Source organism: Coccinella septempunctata, chromosome X (assembly GCF_907165205.1).
Source record: "Coccinella septempunctata chromosome X, icCocSept1.1, whole genome shotgun sequence".
Taxonomy (NCBI): domain Eukaryota; kingdom Metazoa; phylum Arthropoda; class Insecta; order Coleoptera; family Coccinellidae; genus Coccinella; species Coccinella septempunctata.
In genome coordinates this window covers 11,864,559-11,888,463 of record NC_058198.1, presented here as the reverse complement: position 1 = coordinate 11,888,463, position 23,905 = coordinate 11,864,559, and the positions used below count along the sequence as shown (strand labels likewise).

The 23,905-nt window shown below is 34.2% G+C and overlaps 1 protein-coding gene across 3 annotated transcripts in view; it reads left to right on the top strand.

Annotated features, from left to right (window-relative positions):
- LOC123321652 (lachesin) overlaps positions 1-23,905 on the top strand; it is a 437,549-nt gene that overhangs the window by 359,790 nt on the left and 53,854 nt on the right. For all 3 annotated transcript variants that reach the window (XM_044909375.1, XM_044909374.1, XM_044909373.1), the window contains exon 6: positions 17,858-18,142. In XM_044909375.1, the coding sequence (XP_044765310.1) occupies positions 17,858-18,142 (285 nt within the window). The remainder of the gene's footprint in view (positions 1-17,857; positions 18,143-23,905) is intronic.

Genomic DNA, 23,905 nt, shown 5'->3' with positions numbered 1-23,905 from the left:
GCCATGCAGAATCAATCTTTATAACACCCCCCCTCCTATATGTTCTTCTACAGGCTGCGTCTTTGACTTTTACTTATACACTGCGCAAAAAAAATTAACGCACATTCTGAAAATCTCAATTTTAATGAAAGTTAATTCTACATTGACTTTGAAACTTATTTTTTATGTTCTCTCGGGAAGGTTTTGAACGAAACAAGACACATTAAATGGAAGAAAAATCCAGGATTTCACCGAATCTTATGTGAAAGAAGAGAAATGAACAATTTTCAAAATACTGAAATGCTGATAAGTGATTTAATACTTGGTATTTCCACCCCTTGAGTAAATTACAGCTCGGCAACGACGGTTCATACTCAAAATGAGTGATCTTAAAATGTTCTAATCCTTCCCAGATTTCTCCGAGTTGGATTCCTAAGTCATTAAGAGTTGCTGGATGATTTTCTGAACTTCTCAGCCTTCTATTGAGGTTGTCCCAAACCTGCTCAATCGGATTGAGATCTGGACTTCTTGCTGGCCATTCCATTCGAGAAACTTCAACCTCTTCAAGGTACTCCTGAACGATGCGCGCACGATGGGGTCTGGCATTATCGTCCATAAAAATGAAATTTACACCAATGTATGGGGCAAATGGCACTACATGCTCTTCAAGAATGTTCCTTATATATTTATCAGCATTCATAGCTCCATTATCAACGACCACTAGGTCTGTGCGAGCAGTCAAAGATATTCCACCCCATACCATAATCGATCCTCCCCCGAAACCAGTAGTATTCAGGAAATTGCACTGAGCAATATCTTTAATGTGGACGTCTGTATACTAGGGAACGTCGATCACAATGGTAGATGCAGAATCTAGACTCATCTGTGAAGAGAACTCCTTCCCAATAGGCCTCTTCCCAATATGCTCTCTCGCAAAATCCAAACGCGCCCTTCGATGGGCTTGGGTAAGAGCTGGGCCTCTTGCCGCGACACGATGCCTTAAATCATATTCTCTGAGGCGATTTCTTATTGCCTGAGTGCTAATTTGCATCTCATGAGTTTGGTCAAGCTGAATTTGAAGGAGGCGAGCGGTTGCAAACCGTTGTCTCAACGAAGAAACTCTCAAGTAACGTTCTCGAATGGCAATTGTTACACGTGGTCTACCCTGTCCTGGTCTTCGGACATTCATACCTGTCTTCCTGAATCGCTGCAACATTCTGGACACACTTGTATGTGAAACTCCAAACCTTTCTGCAATTCTTGTGTATGTCCACCCTTCTTCTCGCAAAACTACCGCTTGGGCACATTCCTCTTGGGTCAAATTGCGTGTTTCGCGTTGCATAGCGATCGAGTGTAGAAAATCAAACGAAAGAAGAACTATTGATCACTAGAATTGATCGAGAACAACTGATTTTAGAATGGAGCCAATACATTCAAAATCTGATAATATCATCTTTTTTTATTCCTGCTGTGAAAGAACATATGTATTGAAGAAAACCGTTGAAAGTGGATAACATAGGAATGCATAATTCTGATAAAAATAATTATCATTGAGAACACCTTCAGTTGTAGAATAAATTTGGGATTTCCATAATGTGGGTTAATTTTTTTGCGCAGTGCAGATATGGCCATGCAGAATCAATCTTCCTTCTATATGTTTTTCTACAGGGTGCGTCTTTGACTTGTACTCATATTTCAACAGTAGATTCTTGAGGTCGAAAGAAACACTTTTTTCCGATAAAATTTCTTCCAGGTTGGCCTAGATACCTTCTCTTGATTTTTGTTTCATTGTTTTCGCGCATAGTAGCTCTGACATTCATTTCCAATATGTGATCATTTATTATCGTTGTTTATTTCGTTTCGTACAACAGTTAAAAGATTCAAACGTAACCCATTTATCTTTTCATTTTCATATAGATAAATAATCGATATTTTCCCTAAACGTTCAAACGTTGCCAAGTTCATGAACGCAGAACGCTATAATGACAACAAAATGAATGAAACTCAACGAATTAATCAAGAATAACAAGGTTCAGCCTGGGTTCCTGATGGTCACTCGGGAATCAAAGATAATTAAGAGGTCGATACACTTGCCAGGAAAGGAACACAAACATATTGGTTCGGAATATTTCTGTGTAATAGAATAATTTACCTACAAAGGAGTGTTTCTGGTCAGTAGATGGCAAAAACCGAGCGATGCAATCTTTCGGAATTGGCACACACTAAAAAGTTCCTTGGGAACTTTAACACGTCGAGATCTAAGAAGTATCTGGATCCAGGGAAGAATATGCGACATCCCCTTCTTCCACGTGCGGTGCCCCACTGGGCTGAACTGAGGCCTTGTGGCCCATTGTTCGTCCGCACAGAGACTCAAACTATGTGACATGCTGACAAAAACGCCACAAGTCGACAGAGAGGAGTCCCTCTCACCTTAGGAGTTATGGGTGCTGTGTTTCCTAGGTGTGCAATCCTTAAGTCTTCAAGGTTGCTGCAGAAGAACAGAATGCTGCTACTGCACCAGCGGCACAGGGAACACCTAGTCGGTCCCATTCTATTTAAGTGTTTATTGAACAAATGGCCAGTCATTGCTCACTAGACTCAGTTGTTTCCTCTCAAGAGCTAAGAGTTTTTTGACCTCAGGCTCAGAGGATGGTCTCTGAATTAGAAGCCTCGATTGTCTGAGACCACTTTTCATGCTCCATTCAGAGGAATATTTCCTGTCTAGCCATCCATTAAAGAAGATGGCGCTACCATAGCAGCGCCGGTCCCGGACCATCAAAATCTGAGTGGGCTCCCCGCTTTGCAAGTATGTCTGCCTTCTCGTTTCCTGCGTGCGCCGGACACCAGATAACTAACATCCCCTTAGTGATTCCTTACCGAGCATTGTGGCCTCAGGAAGCTTCTAAAGAGAATATGGGTCTAGTATAGTGATGCTCATGAGAATCTCGTTTTCGAGAGTCTCGTCTCGTCTCGTCTCGTTTTCGAGAGTCTCGTCTCGTCTCGTTTTCGAGAGTCTCGTCTCGTCTCGTTTTCGAGACAAGACGAACGCACTTGGTAAGAACTTTCAGGATATGTTTATGTAAAAGCCGGTGGTCTTTAATGGATATCACATTCACAAATATTTCATTCATTTGTGCGTTCACCCTGGAAACTAAATAGATCGGTGAAGCAGATGTGGCCTTAACTTCCTGGGGATAAATTTTTTTTTGAGGGAAAATTTATATTCAGAATTCAATCATATACAAAGTGATTCATAACTTTTGGAATATACACTAAGGATACAATATTCTGAACAACTGTTTTTTACATCCTTTTGCTCTATCACTTGGAAAATGCGTCAAAAATAGCTATCATTTTATTTTATCATCAGAAGTCATTTGAGTGGCGGCTTCAATAACAAAATCTTAAGTATTAGATACATAAAATAAGATTACATTCCCAAGCTTATACCTCTGAGAAATAAATACTTAAATTATCAGTAAAAAACAAAAAAAAAACGTTGATCTGAATGGATTCAACCAAAGAATCAATCGAACATGCTTCTGAATTTGCAATTGTATCTGAAGTACATAATATTTTTTATTATAATTTGATTTAATTCACGGCACGAATGGGCTGTTTTTGAAACAGGAGAAAATGCCCTTCTAGTGGTCAATGTATTTTAATCAATTATTCGGATGATTCTACAAAATGTTAATGAACGAAGTTGGACCAGGTTCTAAAAACATTTCATTTTCATGGTTTTTCGAAATAACCATATAGCTTTTCATTTTGCCGAATTTGGACAGTCAAGAAAATTTGGAAAGACTTTCATGGCTGGAATGAAACACTATGTATTCAATTCATCGATAATTATCATAGATGAGCCTGTCACATCTAGCCCCATCCATTTGTACATCAATGTTGGAAGTGAAGTATAACCAACGAGAACTGAGGAAAGTTCATTGATGTTGTTATCGCCTGGATGACAAATTTTATATTAAGAACATAAAACTCTGTCCGTATTTCTCCAGTTTTTACTGGAACATTCGTTGAGGGTGTACGGGACCAATTTGTCGATATGATGTCACGGGCATTCATGTTGTTGATTTACAATTCTGCTAACGAAATTTCTGTTACCCACGTACGTTTTATATCCCCCGTAACTTGCTTTGTGTAGTTATCAACCTTGTATTGGGAAAGGGCAGATTCTCCGTAGGTACGAACCTGCAAGCTTTAATTTATTTATGTTAATTTATTATGTATCTAGCGCGGTACACAACTACTAAAGTTAAGGGTGAGGTACAGTGTCGTGCGTCCGAGGCATTCTCTCGAGTCAAACAATGTGATAGGGCGAAATTTCCTTTTCTTGAATTAAAAATGACAAGATTTCGCAGAACGCGTTCTTTATACTTTTTTTTTTACAAATTTTTCAAGAGTGGTATCGTCGTGTCCAAGAATATTTCAAGTTTTGCAAAATCAGTCAAGAAATGTATTTGGAATAACCTATATCACCTCAAACAGGTTCAAAATAATTATATGATCAAAAATTCACACTTTTTACTCGAAATTTTGAATCGATCTCTTAATTTATTATCTTCTTGAATAATTGCTTCAGACAAGTAAGAGAAATATAATTATGAAACTATCGTACATAATTGGACTTTATTCTTCAAGATCTGCTCTACATGTTTAGCCCTAGGAAGGCATCATCAGGAGCTCCACAATTGGGAAATAATAGAATGTGAAATTTCCCCATTACAACATTTGTGGGTGTGTGTGTAGTGTCAATTATATTCTGTATTCGACGCTGTCAATTCAGTTTTTGGATAATTGAAAAGAAGCTTCATTAAATTAAATTATCAGCTCAATTTCGGATTAGTCCTAGATTTTGTTCAGATTTCATTTAGATAAGTAAGTTTTTTTATGTTTCAATGAGGAAATTGCACATTCTATTATTTTCCAATTGTAGAGATCCTGATGATGCCTTCATAGGGCGAAACATGTAGAGCATGTCTTGAAGAATTAAGTCCATTTATGTACGAATAGTTTTATCATTATATATAGGGAAATGGATTATGACCTATATGTAGGTAATCTATTAAATAAGAGAAAAATTAATTTGAACTTTAATCTTTAATTCTTTGTTTTTAGATGATTAAACCAATTCTTGCTATTTTCTTTATAATTAAATGGGAATGCAAAATAATCATATCTTCTGTATTTATTAGTTAGTAAAAAAATTCAAGGTCAATTTACATTTCGAATTATAAAAATTTTCATATGTAGGTATGACTGAGAAGTTTGCCATACACCCTTTTCGAGGGGATGAAGTTTTTCGAATAGCAACCCTAAATTCTATGAATCCTAATTTTCCCATCACCCATACCTTACCTGGACATTCTTAGGATGGGCTAATCTGTCTATCACCAGATGAAGAGGTGTGAGATCCTGAGATCTGTTATGATCTCCAGGGTACTATCCCATAGGCCTAGTGATGCAACACAGGGTTTTTCTTGTACTTGCCTTGGCATGCCAAACTATTTTCCCATCGCAGTATTTTTGGGTTGCATCCCCGAGTTTTATCAGCCAGATTTCTGCACGCCATCAAGGTCTTTATTGTTTTTCTAGCAGAGATCTCAATATGCTTCATACAGAGAACCTTACTATCTAGGGTTATTCCCAGTCATTTAACTTCAGACTTAACACTTCATGATGTCTCCATTTAGGAGATTTACAATTTATTCACTCTATTTCAATACATTCACTATAAATGTTTACATTCTTTACAATTAGACAATAATAACAATAAATTTTTCCCTTTGAGCACCTATGTAGGTGTGTTACACCTGTATGTGCTGTATAAATCGATCATAGACACATTTTTCTCTATCATACACAAACAGAACAAAGCAACTTTTTTCGTGTGAAATCCCTTCACCATCGATCCTGCCCATCAGAAAAATGTCATATATTTGGTGTTATTTATATATATATTTTTTTCTTAATTAAAACTCTAAAACGCTTCAAATTAGTGCAGTTTCGGATATCAATTGATAATAAGTTGTACAGTTTTGGACCAAAATAATTTATATACCTTAAGTTGAGGTTTGTTTAATTAATTTGAAGTTTAATTTGTAAGTTATTATTAGTTCTTGTTCCATATGAATGGTCCAGAAAAGGTCTCAGATCATCTCGAGAGTGCACAAAAGAACATACCGCCAGAACATACAGCTTTCGTTCATTATGTACATATTCATCAAATAGTGAATGTGAGGGATATAATCTGTTCTTCCTATAAATTACCACCCTATACCAATATCTTAGGATTGACTCAACAAGAGCTTTATAAACCAGTACAAGCGTTTTTTTATCTAAAATTTTTCTTAACAAATAGAATTCATGATTCAGTTTTCGGATTCTATGCGATAAATAATCAACGTGAGGTTGCCACCTCAGAAATTGGTCGATTACAATACCGACATATTTTATTGAGGATGTTTCTTCTATATCTTGATTGTCTACTCTTATTAAACTGCGTACCTTGGTCGATTCGCCTTATTGAAAGAGAAAGCCATATACTTCGTTTTCGATACGATCAATGTCAGTTTATGAAATTGAAGCCACAATTTAATACTCCTCAAACACTCAATCGTTCGCTCCCTCACACTATCCCATCTGTCCCCTGAAATCATTAAAACGGTGTCATCCGCATTTGATACCGTCAAACCACCAATATTCAACCTCAATAGTGAATTCACATACTACACGAATAGTATCGGCCCCAGAACCGTTCCCTGGGGTATTCCAATCTTCACTTTGAGCTTTTTACTAACAACACTATCCAACCTAACCATCTGAATTATGTCTGTCAAATAGCTTCTGAACAGTTGCAGAGCCAAGCCTCTTATACCGGAGATGGCTTTTATATTATAGCTAGGAGTTTTCTTTTTCTAGTGAATGAGATTACTCTGGTCCCGGTTTGTTTGATGGTTAGCCTTACAAGCACCATTGCTCAATAATTCTGAGACCCTTTTGCATTAAATCGCATAAGGTGCTCTCAAATTTTCATCTCAATAATAGAACTAGATACTATGTCGTCAGCATATCCTATACATTCGTAGCCAAGCTGTCTAAGCCTGTTGAGCAGCTTATTCATAACTAGGCTTCATAGGTTTGGAGTGGATCTCTCCCATCTGTATGACCTCGACACCAGGCACGAGTTTGAAAATGTTTATCTTGCAACAAGAAAAAATTTCTTTTCTAATATGGTTTTCCATCTACGGTGGTGAATAGTGAGTAAAGGAAAAAAGTGTTCCTTCTGTATCAGTGAAAGATGCACCCTGTATATATAAAAAGGAAAAATTCGAAATCAAGTTCGAGTTCAACCATTTGTCTCTCCAAAAAAAAAGGAAGATAAGGAAACCCCATCAATGACGAAATCCTCCTCAACAACAACTGCTGCACAAAAAGTTATTGTTCTATTTCTGTATTTGCCTAAAAGTTTTCAATTTGAAATTAGAATTTCTTGATATCTCACTTCATTTATTCTTGTTCTTGTATTGTCCCTTTTGATATTTGAATCGTTTCAAAAAATTGGCAAACAATGCAATCATTCGACAATTATTTGGAGAATATCCTGATATTTCAATTCTTCCATACTTTCTATAGAGAATTAATGGCCCTTGCCACCCTTTCACTGAAGAATGAATAAATTGATTAATTTCTTGTTCATGTTTAAAAAACATAGAATTTCTATGAAGTGCACTTGGTTTAAGAAATAAATGGTGTAAACGGACATTAGGATCCTAATGAAGACAGATTATTTAATGTCCACTAAATATTGATGTCTTAAGCCCGTTTGTAACAGCCGACAATTCTCTGGAGAATTCTCTACCAAATTTTGGTAAGAAAACGGCAGAGGATAAGCAATCACCTGCAGATTTCACCTATTGATTTAATATAACCGTATAAACTTCAAACAAATTGTTTTCATTCTTCACTATCCTAAGGTTTCAAACCAGCAACTTATGGAGCCACCTGCATACGGGGTTATGTAGCAGTTAGTCAAAGTCGCCTCGTTGATGAGATTCAAGTTTCAATTACTCTAATTGAATAAAACAAATCAACATGTTGAATTGATTCTATGGAAAACGCTGGCACAATTCATATTTCCGAGTTTCATTTGTACAGCTCGAATAGCTTTGAAAATATAATTGAAATTGGTTCTTCTAATGTAATTCATGTTACGTGTTTCGTAGAAACCAATACAATTCACATATAACACAATTGACTAGAAAAACTATGTTTTTTATTATTAAATGTGATATGAAATAATTAAATGAATTATAGTCTATTCACATAAGAACAATAAAAATAAAAAAGGTAAATATACTATCTAATGAATAATAATATTTTTTTTGCGTTTAAGTCATTGTTAACCTTGAGTTGGTCGATAAAAACATTTTGGAACAATTATATTCAGATGGCTTGCCATTCAACAGATTAAACTGAATAAATTTCTTAATAATGGAATCTTCAAGTCTCAAAATGTTTAGTTTTGAGATCAAATGGAAATTTGAATAATGAGCTATTTCATGTATCCAATAATGTTATTGTTCTTCTTATGAAGATTGGGCACATTTAAAACCCTATTTCATTTTTAGCAACTGAAGAATAGTGTTTCCTCTATATTAGAAATGTTCCATCATTTTCCATCAAATTTCGAGAACATAAGAGATCATGATAATGATGTTGTTGGCATAATATTCACGTGGAATATAATTACTTTGCATTTACATTTCAGAATTTAATAAAATACATATACGTATTCCTATTTCATCTGAATATTGTTTATAGAAATTATGTTTTACCGAGTTATTAGCGGAACGACAATATCAAATAATGTCATCAATAATCCAATACTGCAATTTCAGGCTGCTTCGAAAATATTTGTGTAAATAAACCATCGGAGATTATGAAATACTTTCGTTTAAAATTTTGTTTGAAAACTCGGGCGAAAGATTGTTGTATTATTTGAAATCATTCGATATCGAGAATGCAATGAATCAATGAAAATTATAAGTTAGGTTCGGTACTGAAAAACGAATGAATTAAATATCTTGCTAATTTTCATCTACAAACTTTCACGGTATGAATTGTTCAAATATGTTGCTGAAGTTCAGTAATGTCTGACAATAATCCCTCTATCTTTTTTACCGCCATGTGAAGAGAAATTATTGAAAAGCAAAAACAAATCACGAATTTGAAGTGAAACATATCAATTCATAGAAACAGAATGAATGTTCAAAAACACAAAATAAAAAGAGAATCAATTTACAGAAATCACCTAAAAGAAGAGCAAATAAAATGTTGTTTGATTGCTCATTTTTTTTCCAGAAAAAATGGCAATAGTAATAGACCTATACAAGAAGCAGACAAGACTACAGGTGGAATGAATTTATTCATAACTAAGATCAATTTCACGTTCATATTATTAACCCTTAGTGTTACAACCCTAACCCCTAAATTTTGAATAAGAAAAATGGGGTGATTATTGCGTCTTTTGAAGGGCTCTTACATCCTGAATCCATCAGAGAATTTTTTTCATTTAATCTGTCGAGCATACAGTGTGAATCAATCAAATTTTTATTCATTTATTCTGTGGTTGCGATGATACTCGTTATGCTACATAGCTAGACCTCAAAATACTGTTAATCTTTCCCACCAACATTGCAGTTTTAAACGTTTATTGAATTCCTGCTTTAGAGAGAGTTAAATATCTACAACAAATTCATGATGCCAAGTTTTGACATCTTTCAATGACTTGTTTTGAGGGACGGAAAGTAGAAACTCCAAATTAAACATTGTTAATTTATTGGAACAAACTGACAAATTATTGAATAGATCCTCATTGTTTTTGGAAATTAGTTAGTGTGGTAACCATACAGCCTTCAGAGAAGTACGTCCACAGAAAACTAGTTTAGAAATTGTAGGAAAATATTCAGAGACTAAGTCGGTGGCTAATCGAAGAAAAGTTGACCCATTGTAAGTACAATAATAGGCTTTCAGGTTCAAAATTTGAAAATATCATGATGAATTTATCACATAGATTCTATAAAGGCAGAATAGCTAATAAACATCCCTAAATCTCTGGAACAAAATCCAAATATGATCTATTCCTACCGAACAATTGGCCAAATTATTATTTTGATCCAACAAAATACACATGGACTCTTTAATCTTTCATTTATAATGATCTGGTTCTGTCATTAAAATTTTAGTTTCATTTCAATCCATCATGTGGTCTCCTGTATTAGAACAAACATGATTAATATTATTTTTATGTTCGCGTTTTCTTATTTCTGGAAGTCTAGACGTTTCACCTGTATAAGTTTAACAACAGGAAACGTTGTATATACAATTTTTTTATTTTTGTTTTTCATTCAAAAGTTTAGTTTTTGTAAGTATTGATCTTAAATCCTTTTGTGTTTTGAAAATAGTTTTTTTGTTGAAAGAATAAGAAGAATCGGTTCCAAATTCAACATAATTCAAAGCAGAAAATGATCAAAGATCTATACCAACAAAAACTAAACCTTTGAATGAAAAACAAAAATAAAAAAATTGAATTTACAACATTCCCTGTATTTGTGGTAAAACATATACAGACACATACTAATAGATATTTAAATTTTTATTCCAATCACCAGGTAAGTCAGAAGAGTTATTATAAAAACACTTTAAGATAGTGCTAATCTGATTTCATCTTACACCCGAAATTAGAAATAATGAAATTGAATTCATTAAAAAATTTCTTTGGGATAATCAATACCCGACAGATTTTATTGAAACATCAATATTGAATTCAGAAAGGAAAATGTCTAACCAAAATCATAATAATGATCAGGAACAACAAACCGTCAAAACAAATATTTATTGCACTTAATTCCTTTTATTAATGGCCTTTCAGAAAAAATAAGAAGAATCGGTTCTAAATTCAACCTAACAACTGTTTTCAAAACACAAAATGATTTAAGATCTATACTAACAAAAACTAAACCTTTGAATGAAAAACAAAAATCAAGAAATTGTATTTACAACATTCCCTGTATTTGTGGTCAAACTTATACAGGTGAAACGTCTAGACTCCTAGAAATAAGAACACGCGAACATAAAAATAATATTAAAAATTAATAGATCACAGATCGCAGATCATGTTTGTTAAAATACAGGAGACCACATGATGGATTGGAATAAACACTTAAACTTTAATGACAGAACTAGATCACTATAAACGAAAGATTAAAGAGTTTACGTGGACTTTTTGGATCAAAATAATAATTCGGCCAATTGTTCGGTATGAATAGATCATATGTGGATTAATTTGTTGAAGAGGAAACTGTCATCTGGAAATTTCAAAATTAAATGAATCAAAGTTTCTATGCAGTCTCAGTTTCTATGTATTGAAAATTAATGTCAAATAAAAGCTAAGATTCAGAAGATTTTCGAAAATGATTTTCGTCTGATGAAGGAGTCTGATAGAGACTCCGAAACATTATTGCACAAAATTATAATTACAAAGTATTTTTTTTCAGTTCATTGTCAGGCAACAATTTGTTCTACTTGATTAGTGCAGGCATTTACGCAGTAGCCAATCGGTTATTTAAATTTTTCAATTGATTTTGTTCCAGAGATTGGGAGTGAAAACCCTGAAAAGTTTGAGAAAATGCAGAATCCTCCCAGATTGAATTTCAATCGATTGCTTAATCATTCGTTCTGGAACACTCTGTATATTTATTCGACTATGACTATGAAGTTTCATCAGGTATCACATTTTTCAATATACGAATGTTATAAAACGCCCGATAGTGCCCTGTTTGTAATCCACAATTTCCGACCATCCTACGCCAATGTCCCGATCATGTTCGCAGGCGCGCTGCTCCTGTTGAACAGAAGACGCGACGCGGCACCTGCGGAACTGCCGGCCGACGAAATAATTTGATACACATTTCACGGGAAAGGTTCTATTCTCCCACTTATCCCGCAGGAATTCTTCCTTATCCTGCGGTTTGGAAGAAATTGCACTTTCCAAACACGGGTGATATCTTGGAGACGGTTCATTTCTCAGTCCTCTTTTTCACATTATGGATGTTCCATTCTCAGTAATATCAGGAAATGTTGTTTTATTTCGTCGAATCCTTCATTGGTAAAAGTGAAGTGGAAAATCTCGTGGTCCAAGCCACTTTTCTTTAATATTTTTCCTCATATGTTGTGCAAACGACCGAAAGTATGGTTGAACCATAGACCATAACCATACAGTTTTGCTTTAGTTTTTTCAAAAAATATGGAACTTATGAATTGAACCTTGTGGAGATTATAGTCACTATTAGGAATCGATAAGTGCTTAAAAATATATGCCCAGATGGTCAAAACACACTTAATATATAACTTTTTGAAGGATTTATTTTTAATATCAATTTTAGTTGATAATTCATCATAAAACAATTTAATTTTAATGATTTAATTAATAATTCAATAATTGCTAGTAAAGTTTGAACAATGACTTCCAACATAGATATTTCATGTTGCTGCTGATCATATTGATTGTTCTAGATATTTCTTGAAGAGTTGAATTCACAATTTTATAAGACAATTTTTTTTTCTTTTTTTTGGAGAAGGTGGACATTTCAATATTTTGTTCGAAATCTCAATTCTGTTATTTAAACTATCTTCTATATATGCTTCTGCGACGGATGCAGATTTCCAACCACCAAGACATTTTATGGATGTAATGGTGCCTCTGAATTGGCCAGAAGAGTTACAGAGCTTCTCCTGAAACAGTGACCTGTGTAGCTCTTATATTCGTACAAGTCTTTTTCAAGCCATTTTTCCATCAAGCTAGGAATTTGTTTTACTTTATTTGTCTGCACATCTTGGTTCATACATTTTCTTTTCGAATATTCAAAATAATCTGTTATTGTTTGTAAAAGGCAGCTGTAGTGCCTTCATATCTCAATATAATCAGAATTTGAAACAGTAAACTTTATTTTAACAGGCATCTGGCATCTATAGTTATACAGGGTGAGTCTTCGACGCGTACAAATATTTTAACAGTAGATTTCTCAGGTCAAAAGAAATACTTTTTCATTTACCTTTTTTTCCGAATCGGCTAAGTTCAAACATACAGGCTGCTAAAAAACCATAAAAAATGTTATTTTTTGTCACAAACTGTTTCATTGAATGAGATAAATTGTGGAATATAGTTTTTCATTTATTTGATGAATCATTTTCAAACATAAATTATCACCCAGGTCTTCCAGTTTTCTCATTATGACCATTACGTACCATAAAAATACAAAAAATTCAAAGAACCCAACTCTTGAAACTAAATTGGACGCTACCTAATAAATATTCGAACATTTTGTAAAATAAAAGTATTCCTCATATTTTCTCGTATAATGCGCCGTTTCCGAGTAATTTTATGTTCAAAAATGAAAAATATGTGTGAAATTCGAAAAATTGGTTACTTCGACCTAATGCAACTCTTTTTTAAAGATTAAAATGGCTATATCTTTTTATCAGTGGTGAATCGGAAAAAAGTTATAGGAAAAAAGTTTTTTTTCCGACCTCAAGAATCAGTTCAAATGCTTGTACGAGTCAAAGACTCACCCTGTATAAACTAATTCTTAACGGCGACAAGCACCACTGTGATATCTGTCAAAGTGCACGAGAACAGTCAGTGCAGACATATCAAATTTGAAGTACACCAACGGCAATATATGGCGAGGTTGTGAAGTTCAATACTCAAGTCATATGTACTAAATGAACAAAATAAAAAATTGTCGATATATGATTATCCGAACAAAATGTATTCTGATGTGGAAACGAATGCAGTGCAGCATCTAAAATTGATGCCTGACAATATAAAAGTTGACTTGAATATCATCATTTAGGAAGATAGACGGTAAAAATGAATTTTCAAAGCAGGCATGAGGAGACAGTATAAACATAAATTGATTCTAATTTCATCAAGCGAATTTCGAATAAGGATCTTCAAAATAGTTTGAATAATTATTAATTATGAACATTCTAATTCCACGCCACTGCCAACGACACCAGTTAAGTCAATTTAGCTTGTCATAAGCCTCCAAGGACGTCACATCTTCACGACGAACTGGTAAATTGCGCCTCCTTTGCTATATCTTCTTGGTCTAACAACATTTTACATGCAAATATTTTTGGTGGGATTCTTAACTATGTAGTTACAAGAAGTTACGACGTTTAAAACTTCAATGAGTTTCAAGATGTCGCATTATATGTCAGTATTAGAAAATAATTCTGACAGAGTACATATCTCTTCTCTATATTTCTTTGTTCTCTATGGAAAATCCCAGCTAAAATATAATTCGGTGTGTTTGGCGTTTTTCCAACGAAAATTCTAAGGAAAATGGGGCGAATGAATATTTCTGAATATAACGTGGTAGCGTTAAATGCGTTAGACGCAGTTGAGGGAATTTTGTTTGTATTAATTGAAGTTTTGCTCTATTTGAATTGAATACAAATTTCCAAATACTACGAAGTTCTATACTGTGTTCCCTTCAATATAGATTTCGTAACAAATGCTTCAATAAGTATGAAAAAGATCCTGCCACTGAAAATACGGTAAATTCGAATGATACATTGGCGCAGTAATCATGCTATCATTGAATTAATTCTACCGAATGAAATAATTGATTCGGCTACAAAATATCCAATCACTCTTCCATCGAAATCATGGAATTATTCTTGTCATTCGAATTGTTAACGGAAACATGTTCATTTGGCGCTTTATTACACTTTATCAGGAGGAGTGTATTTGTTCGGCATATTCAATTATATAGGTTCAGCAAATTAGAATTTTCATGATTTGTTCCATAGTTCCATCTGCTCATCTGTGTATGGGCTACGCTGTCGTGGGTACTGGAAAAATCCATGATGCTGCAGATTTATCTGGATGAAAAGTGAGACAGGTTTCGGCTTGTCTTGTTAAGTCGCGTTCATTTTCAAAAAATTTCCTAAGATAACAAACTTCTCGAATTTGGGGACGGAATTTCACAAAATAGGTCCTTTATTGTGAAGTTATCCCCTTGTCCAATAAACTACCTCCCAATTCCCAGAATAAAACGCTAGAATGCGAAATGAAACGTTTTGACAACTTGAACAATAATTATGTTGAATGGATTGGTAGAAAGAGGCCCATCGAGTGGCCTGCTCGACGACCTGAGTTAGCACCACTAGATTTTTTTATGGTGGTACATAAAATATGAAGTTTATGAATCAGGACTATTTAAATTGGAAGAGTTTGAGTACAAGTGGTCTCAACGGATTAGACAAAAGTAACATGGTCTGTTGGCTCTTGGTTACACGGATATCAGAGGAAATGAAGAGGCCAATTCACTCTCCAGGAAAGGAGCACAAACTCCTCCAAGAGTTTCAGGAGAAGGAATAAACCGAGAGAGAATTACTCTAGAGGGATCTTTCGAGACTGGAACACTCCAAAAAGATCCTTGAGAGATTTAAGGAGTATCTGGATCTTGGCAGGAATATGTTATACCTTACTGGATTGTCGCCTGAGAAAGCACCTAATAAGAATGAGTCTAGCAGAAACTGACGAGTACAGAGTGGGCAAAATTCGATTGAATTGAATGGCAGCTCTGTAACCGTAAGAGCTAGGGAAAATTGGATGGCACTTTTCCGACCACGATTCTTAAAAGATGGATAATAGCCAAAACCGCATCCCTCCATCTTCTTTTTTTTCAAGTTTTAAGTGAACTCATTTTACTGCTCTTTGAATTGGTGCCCCTATTTCATAAAGTTTCAGTGATATTGAAAAATTTTTTTACGTAGCCAAAGATTTTTTCATTCCACCACTTCAGGTAACTTTCATTTTTTTAAACATAAACCCTGTTATTTCTATATATTTCAGTCCCATATTTTTTTCGGATTAGGAATACCTACCTATATTATATACGTCTTGTCCCTAATTGTTTTTTCATTAAAAAAAAACTAAAAGGTCTGTTTTTTAAAGTTGGCAGGTCATTTTCATTGAAAATATGATGAACTTCATCATTTTATATTGTGTCAGGTTTTCAATGTCTCCACACACAGGCTTTCCTTTAGTGGATTTCCTTAGGTTTATTATTTAGATATTAATATTCTAACAGAAAAAGATATAGGAATGGAATATTTAAAAATAACATAGGGCTTATATTAAAAAAGGAAAGTTACTACTATATCACTGGGGCAGAATGAAAAAAATCTTTGAATACGCGACTGCATTCTACATGATAAATGGTCTATAGAACGCAAAATTTGTTTTTCGATATCACAGAAATTTTACAAAATAGAGGAATCAATACAAAAAGTCGAAAAATTTGTTCTCACTTATAACTTGAAAACAAAAGAAGAGGGATGCGGTTTTACTCATTATCCAAATAAATAAATAAATTACTGCAAAAGAGAAGATTGAGAATGGAAGAAAACCTTGAAGTTGATAGAGAAGAGGATGAATGGGAAAATGAAGCAAAATACCTTGGAGTGAAGCTTGACAAAGGACTAACATGGAAAAACCACATCGAAAGTGCAGTTGATAAAACAAAAGCCGCAATGAGAAGACCTTATCCACTCATAGGCAGAAAAGTCATATGAATAAGAACATCAAGTTGACGATGATTAAAACTATCGCGCGACCACAACTCACATATGAATGCATGGGGCTTCTCAGCCAAGACCCACAACATCCAAATGAGGAACTACGAAGATAAGTCGACTACGATCCAACAGAAGAAGCTAGAAGGTCAAGAACTTACCACCGAAGACCGAGAGATCAGTTAAGTATTTAAAAAGTAACCAAAGAAGAGCTTAACCTATAAAAGATATAGGCAGCATTCAACTATCAACACGACTATGATCGTGTGAGAGTCTAGAAACCATAAGAGTCAACTGGTTAAAAGGCAAAATGCCCGGAGCCTATGAAGAAGCAGGTTAGGGTTTTTAGTGGGTCTCGAGCTCAGGAGAGTGAGAATCCCCACACTTGTTCCCCCCCAGGAGAGGGTGTGTTCGTCTGTCTTGCAGATTTTCCCCCTGCTACACAAAAAAAAAAGAAAAACGAAAAAAGCTTTGGCCAACGCAATTTAGAATCTAGAAGACAATAAGTCAGAACTATATCTATATTTACCTCTCGAAACTCAGCAAAGGTCGACGCACATTGTTTATTTCAGGTAGGGACAATGACAAGACACTTATGGTGCTCTATTTGATCTTTCAGTTATCAGAATAAAGAACGTATCGATCACGCCTTCGTTCATTTTTGTTATTGGGATTTCAGATAATTAATCAATTAGTAGTATGTTATTGACATCAAAATGCATAAAAAAATCTAATTAGATATGATAAAGCATTTCATCGCTATAATGAATATGTGTTGATCAATTACTAAGTTATTGCCAGCAGCAAAAGGTGTATTCGTTACTAGCATACAAAAATAGGGATGTCATCCAAAAAAAATTTACTACACTATGACAAAGCCCTCAATTATACATGAAAAGTTGCGTAATTTGAAATAAGCACCGAAATATGAATTTCGCTCGTTTTTGTTACTCATAATGTATAATAAATGGACGAAGAAATCGATTTATCAAAAAACAAGACAAATGATTCCTCATACTTCTTTTCCCCATGTGGATGTTCCACCGCTTGTACTGTGAGGGAAACACGTTCACATTTCTAGAGCGCCCTAACTGAATATGGAATTTTCCTGACAGTCAATCGTAGACGACAAGCTATTTGTAGCAATCAATCTACACCAGGCAAATATCCGCGGAATGTTCAAACCTCGTTCTGATTTTTTTATTTGTTGCAGTCTCCCCCATGATATGGGTGCCGAACCAACTGGTGGGTGCCCCAGCAGGCACTGACGTGACAATAGATTGTCATACTGAGGCCTACCCCAGAGCCATTAGCTATTGGGTCTACGACAACGTGATGCTGCTGCCAACAAAGAAGTACGGGACGGAGACGATGGAGAACAGCTACAGAGCGCACATGAAATTGACGGTGCGAAACCTACAAACAGGGGACTTCGGTAACTATCGATGTATCTCCAAGAACTCTCTGGGGGAAACCGAGGGCTCCATCCGACTATACGGTAAATAAAATATATCCACTTAAGTCACAAACGAACGTTTTCATCCGCTCCAATATCTTTCTTCAGATAAAATTATATGAACTTATTTTTCTGTACGGATTCGAGATAGCGTTGTTCGGAAAAACGATTAAGAGATTTCTTGCTGAACTGATTCCGTAATGAAAAGATATAGTTCGGGGAAAATTGCTTTCGAGTCATTATTTTCTATAGTCCTCAGAATTGAACCCGAAAAATTCTGCCCCTTACTGAAGCATACCTTTCAGGCTCATCACTAACTACTGTATATACAGAATGTCCCTATTAGATCTCCACGGAGAACTGACCTATCTGAATAACATATTTTCAATGTTGCGACGCTTATACAAAAAAATATTACAAACTTCATTATTTCATTAGGAAATCTTCAAATTATTTTAATGAGAGAAAGGGTTGATAGGTTTCAGGTCGAATCAAACAAAATTCAATTCAATAATTTACCGACGTTTCGGTTTATTCGAAATATTCTTCAAAGGCTCTGAAAAGGGGTACTCAACTAATATAAAATTGGCACTGAGCAATCCTACAGATGAATACAAAACAAATGAAATATACACATATATAAATTTGAACAGTAACAATTTCACAGGTCCATAGTCTAAAAATAAACAACAATGTAAACTCAAAAACATGAGTACAATTGAAAACAGAGCAGAGTCACGCACATTTTTTAAGCGGAAAATGTGTAAAAACTCATATCACTGGTTGGTTCTATCAATTATAAAATTTCTGTTAAGAAAACAGTGAAAACGATCCTTAGAAAAATTAACATTTTCTTCCAAACGCAGTATTAAAAGTAAGGAAAAGGGTGAAAAAGACCGACCTAAAATTCAACTACATGGCCTTATGGCGTCAATCTGCTTCATGAAATTCAACTGTTTACTGATAGCTGTCATCTTTTAGGCATATTGTGGAATAGAAAAGATAAAGACGACCAAAAAAAAACAGAGATAAAATCACTTCTTATTTATTTTTGAGACCAAATTGAAATATGATGTATTGAGGTTCGTAATATCACTTCTCTCATTTACTGAATTTCAATTTTTCTGATAGATATCATTTCATGTAAAATTCTTTTGCTTAGGTCTCGTTGCATTCCTAAAATTTCAACATCGTCGAAGCTGAACGAATGAATTTCTTAATAAACTTTTTATGGTTTTCACTCCCAATCTCTGAAACAAAATCAATTAAAAATGAAATAAATGATTTGCTCCTGCGTAAATTCTTGCACTAATTTGTCAGAAGCAAATCAACTAGAACAAATTGTTGCCTGACAATGAACTGAAAATAAAGAAAATTGAAATTATAATTTTATGTTGTAACGTTTCGAGATCTATATCAGACTCCTTCATCAGACGAAAATTAATTTTCATCAATTAACATAAGGAATTACGTTAATGGCCTTTTGGAAAAAATAAGAAGAATCGGTTTGAAGTTCAACATAAGAACTGTTTTCAAAACGCAAAATGATTTAAGATCTATTTTAACAAAAACTAAACCTTTGAACAAAAACAAAAATAAAAACATTGTATTTACATATACCCTGTATTTGTAGTAAAACTTATACTGGTGAAACTTCCAGACCTCTAGAAATAAGAAAACGCGAACATAAAAATAATATTGAAAATAGAGAAATTAATCGACCACAGATCGCAGATCATATTGTTCTAATACGGGAGACCACATGATGGATTGGAATAACACTAAAATTTCAATGACGGAACCAGACCATTATAAACGAAAGATTAAAGAGTCTACGTGTATTCTATTGGATCAAGATAATAATTTGGCAAGTTGTTCGGTTGGAATAGATCATATTTGGATAAACTTACTGAAGAAGGAACTGTCATCCGGTAATTTCAAAATTAAATGAATCAACGTTTCTATGCAGTCTCTGTTTCTACGTATTGACAATTAATGTCAAACAAAAGCCACAATTCAGAAGATTTTCAAAAATTGATTTTCGTCTGATGAAGGAGTCTGATATAGACTCCGAAACGTTACAACATAAAATTATAATTTCAACGTTCTTTATTTTCAGTTCATTGTCAGGCAACAATTTTTTCTAGTTGATTTGCTTCTGACAAATTAGTGCAAGAATTTACGCAGGAGCAAATCGTTTATTTAATTTTTAATTGATTTTGTTTCAAAGATTGGGAGTGAAAACCCTAAAAAGTTTATTAAGAAATGCAGAATCCTCCCAGAATAAATTTCAATCGATATCAGAATGAATGAAGTTGTTCACTTGCATGATCTGCAAGGGCTGTTATATTTTCTTTTTTGGATTATGTGCATAAGTCATATTATCTCTTCTATGCTCAGTGATCCTTGTCTTCAGATAGCGTCCAGTCTGTCCAATATAAACGTTCTCACAATCAAACCTCTGAATTTCATATATGACGTTTTAAAGGAACTCATTAGGTGTTTTTTCTTTCAGCCTACTGTAGAACCGTCTCACCGTGTTTTCCGATTTTTGGGCTATACCTAATTCATCAGTTTTCAGTATCCTTGAAATTTTCTCCGATAGCCCCTTTATCGTTTTGTTTGATTCGACCTTTCCCTTATTCATTTCTTTTAATACTGAAGGGCTTCTTTTCTATTGATTCAAAAATTTCTTCATCCTCTTTCCATTTCGAAATAATATCAGAAACAAAGAAACAGAGCAGAAAACGAGAAAAAAACGTGAATGATTAGGCTTTCATCAAATTTTATTCGAAGACTTGATGATGAATGAAGAAAAAAATAAATAATAATAGGTACCTAACTTGTCCTTCAATTGCACTGGGAGGAATATCATCTCTGCGTTAAAAATCTTCTGCTGATCTTGGTGGAGGATCACCCTCGTCGTTAGAAATGCCTTCAGTACTCAAATTAATAATAGCCAAATCTTGCTTTTGACTCAAATAAAATGGTGTTTCTCTTTTTATCGCTTCCTTGCAGAACTTCAGAAAGTAAACGTGTCTTTTATGACATTCAACGTGTTGATATTTTTTAGAAAAAACACTGGAATGCACGAATATCCTAAACCATTTCAACGACATGAATAAGACCTGTGAATTCCAGTTGACTGAAAAACCAATCAAACATAACCGCCGTTTCAATTATCTTAAGTCAGGCCATTTCCCATCTAGCCTTCCAGACAATGATTTTCTAGGAGAATATAATCAGTGAAAAATTAGCGGAAAATGTTTTTTCCTTCCCCTCTCCATTGCAGGATGTTAACAAAGAAAACCGAATTTTTTCCGATACCCCTGGGATATTTCCATTACTGGAATAGATTACGGGAAAACGAGTCAATTATTTCAAGGGACTTGACGAATATGTTCGGCCCTTAGCATCATATGTCTACCGGTAGGGTCGATCCAGTGAAAAAGTGCGGGCCCGCTTAAAGACTTCATCACCCTCCATTAAAATACTTTGTTTTAACTAGGCGCTATTTTCAAGCACCGCCCACATTATTTCCACTGCAAATGTGCCTTCAATCTATCCAATATCGATGCTGGATCTGTTTTTTTTTTTACTTCATGTCGCAACAACTCGAAGTAATATCAAACGGAGATTACTCTCAGGAATGGATTAGAATGGCATAAAGGAAACTTGAGATTTTAACGGATGCAAAATTGATTATTGTCGGTTTTAAGTCATTGTCATTCACTGGCAGTAGCTTAGAGTATCACTGGGTACAGTACTCGTAGGCCTTGCTTAATTTACACAGCTTCTTTTGAGTGAACAACTCTGGAAAGATACGATTGTTGTTTCAAAAATGGAATTGACGTGGGCGATGGTATAAAAATCCATAATTGAACTAAAAATCGGAGGAACTATATGAAAATAAAGGCTGACTCTTTTTGCATAGTAATGAATACAGGTTTCGGCATGAGTCTGGAATAAATTAATATTTCTTCAACAAATAATAATAACTGAAAATGTAAATGCTGAAACCCGTCAATTAATTTTCAATTACCTTCATTTTGTGGAAATAAAATTGAGTGTTTTTCTTCAATCCCTTAGCCATATCTCCATCGATCTTCCATTCTTCAAATAGAAACATATACTATTTCTTACGAAAATTGGAATTCCACCATAATCTTTTTTTTTATTTTGTGGTTATCAGAAGAAGCACAGAAGACACTTGAAAAAATGAACTCTCAACCAATAACTTCAAATTAAAACAGTTTCATTAACCTTCACCTGAAGATGCTACTGTGATAACGAAACACTGGTTGAACAACTTATGTAGGTAAGAAATATATTAATATGAACTTTCAGTTAATACCTTTTTTTTGTGGTTATAAAAAGAAACATAAAAGTCTCTTGAGAATAATATGATAAAAAGTTTATCAAGCAATACCTTGAAATTAAGACCCTGGAACAAGTTGAATGATTTTCGATTGTATTTTCTGAAAATTTTTGGGGTTTTAATTCCCAATCTCTGGATCAAAATCAATTAAAATATTGGAATAAACGATTTGCTCTTGCGCTAATTCTTTCACTTATTTGTCAGGAGCAAATCAAGTAGAAAAAATTGTTGCCTGACAATGAACTGAAAGAAAGAACTTTGAAATTTTAATTATATATAGTAACGTTTCGGAGTCTAAATCAGACTCCTTCATCAGACGAAAATCAATTTCCGAAAATCTTCTGAATTGTAGAGATTGGGGGGGAAAACCCCAAAAAGTTTAAAAATGCAGAATCCTCCCAGATTGAATTTCAATCAGTATTTTCGATTGTACTTATTTTTTGTCAATAAAACGAATATTTTCCTCCAACCCCTTAGCCGTAACCCTACTCAACAACTCACGAAAAAACGAAATTTACCATTATCTTTATTTTTATTTCAGTGATTGTCAGGACTTCAAAAAAGAGCTTTCAAAAATAATTAAATATATACTCTTCATAATATGAATATAAGAACTATGGTGAAATTCGTTTTTCCGTGAGTTATTGGGTAGAATTGGGGATAATAGGTTGAAGAACAATATTCAATATTACTGCCAAAAAATAGGTAGATACAATTGGAAATCAGCGTCTCAATTATTTCGATTCATTGGTTGGGAAACTATTAATATTATTTTCCCAACGGGGACATTCATGGTATATGTTTCCACTAGAAGAACGGAAGACGGATGGGGTTGCGGACAAGGGGGTGAAGAATTTTATTCCAGAAAATGAGAGTATTTGGAAATCAATTGACAGGTTTCACCGTTTGCATTTTGAGTTATTGGTTGAAGAAATATTAATTTTATTCCAGACTTATTTATTTCACACCCTGTATATGTTCATAGAGCATTCTAGGAGAGCAATGTATGAATTCTGAGATGTGTGAACGAATGCCTAATCAAAAACTGTCTTAAATTAGAGCATCTCTCAATGAAATAATTCTTGTGTTTCACACGAAGAAATGTATATTTCGATAAAAAGTATTGGTTCATATTTGAAACGAGTCAAAATTAGTTGGGAAATCCAAAAATGTGATAATCTAATGTTGTATAATATCAAAGAAAAATTTTAGAATATCAAAATCAAACTTCGAAGTACCTATTATGTATATCTTTCCACACAACTGAATGTTGATGGGTTCAGTTGTATGATATTGAATAATTCTAGTTTGATGAAACTCTTTGTTATACCTATACATAAACCGTGTCACTCATATTGTGAAAGGGCGATTCATAACCATAATGGGCAATACTTACCTTGAAAAGCTATTGCCGCAATAGCTTTTCA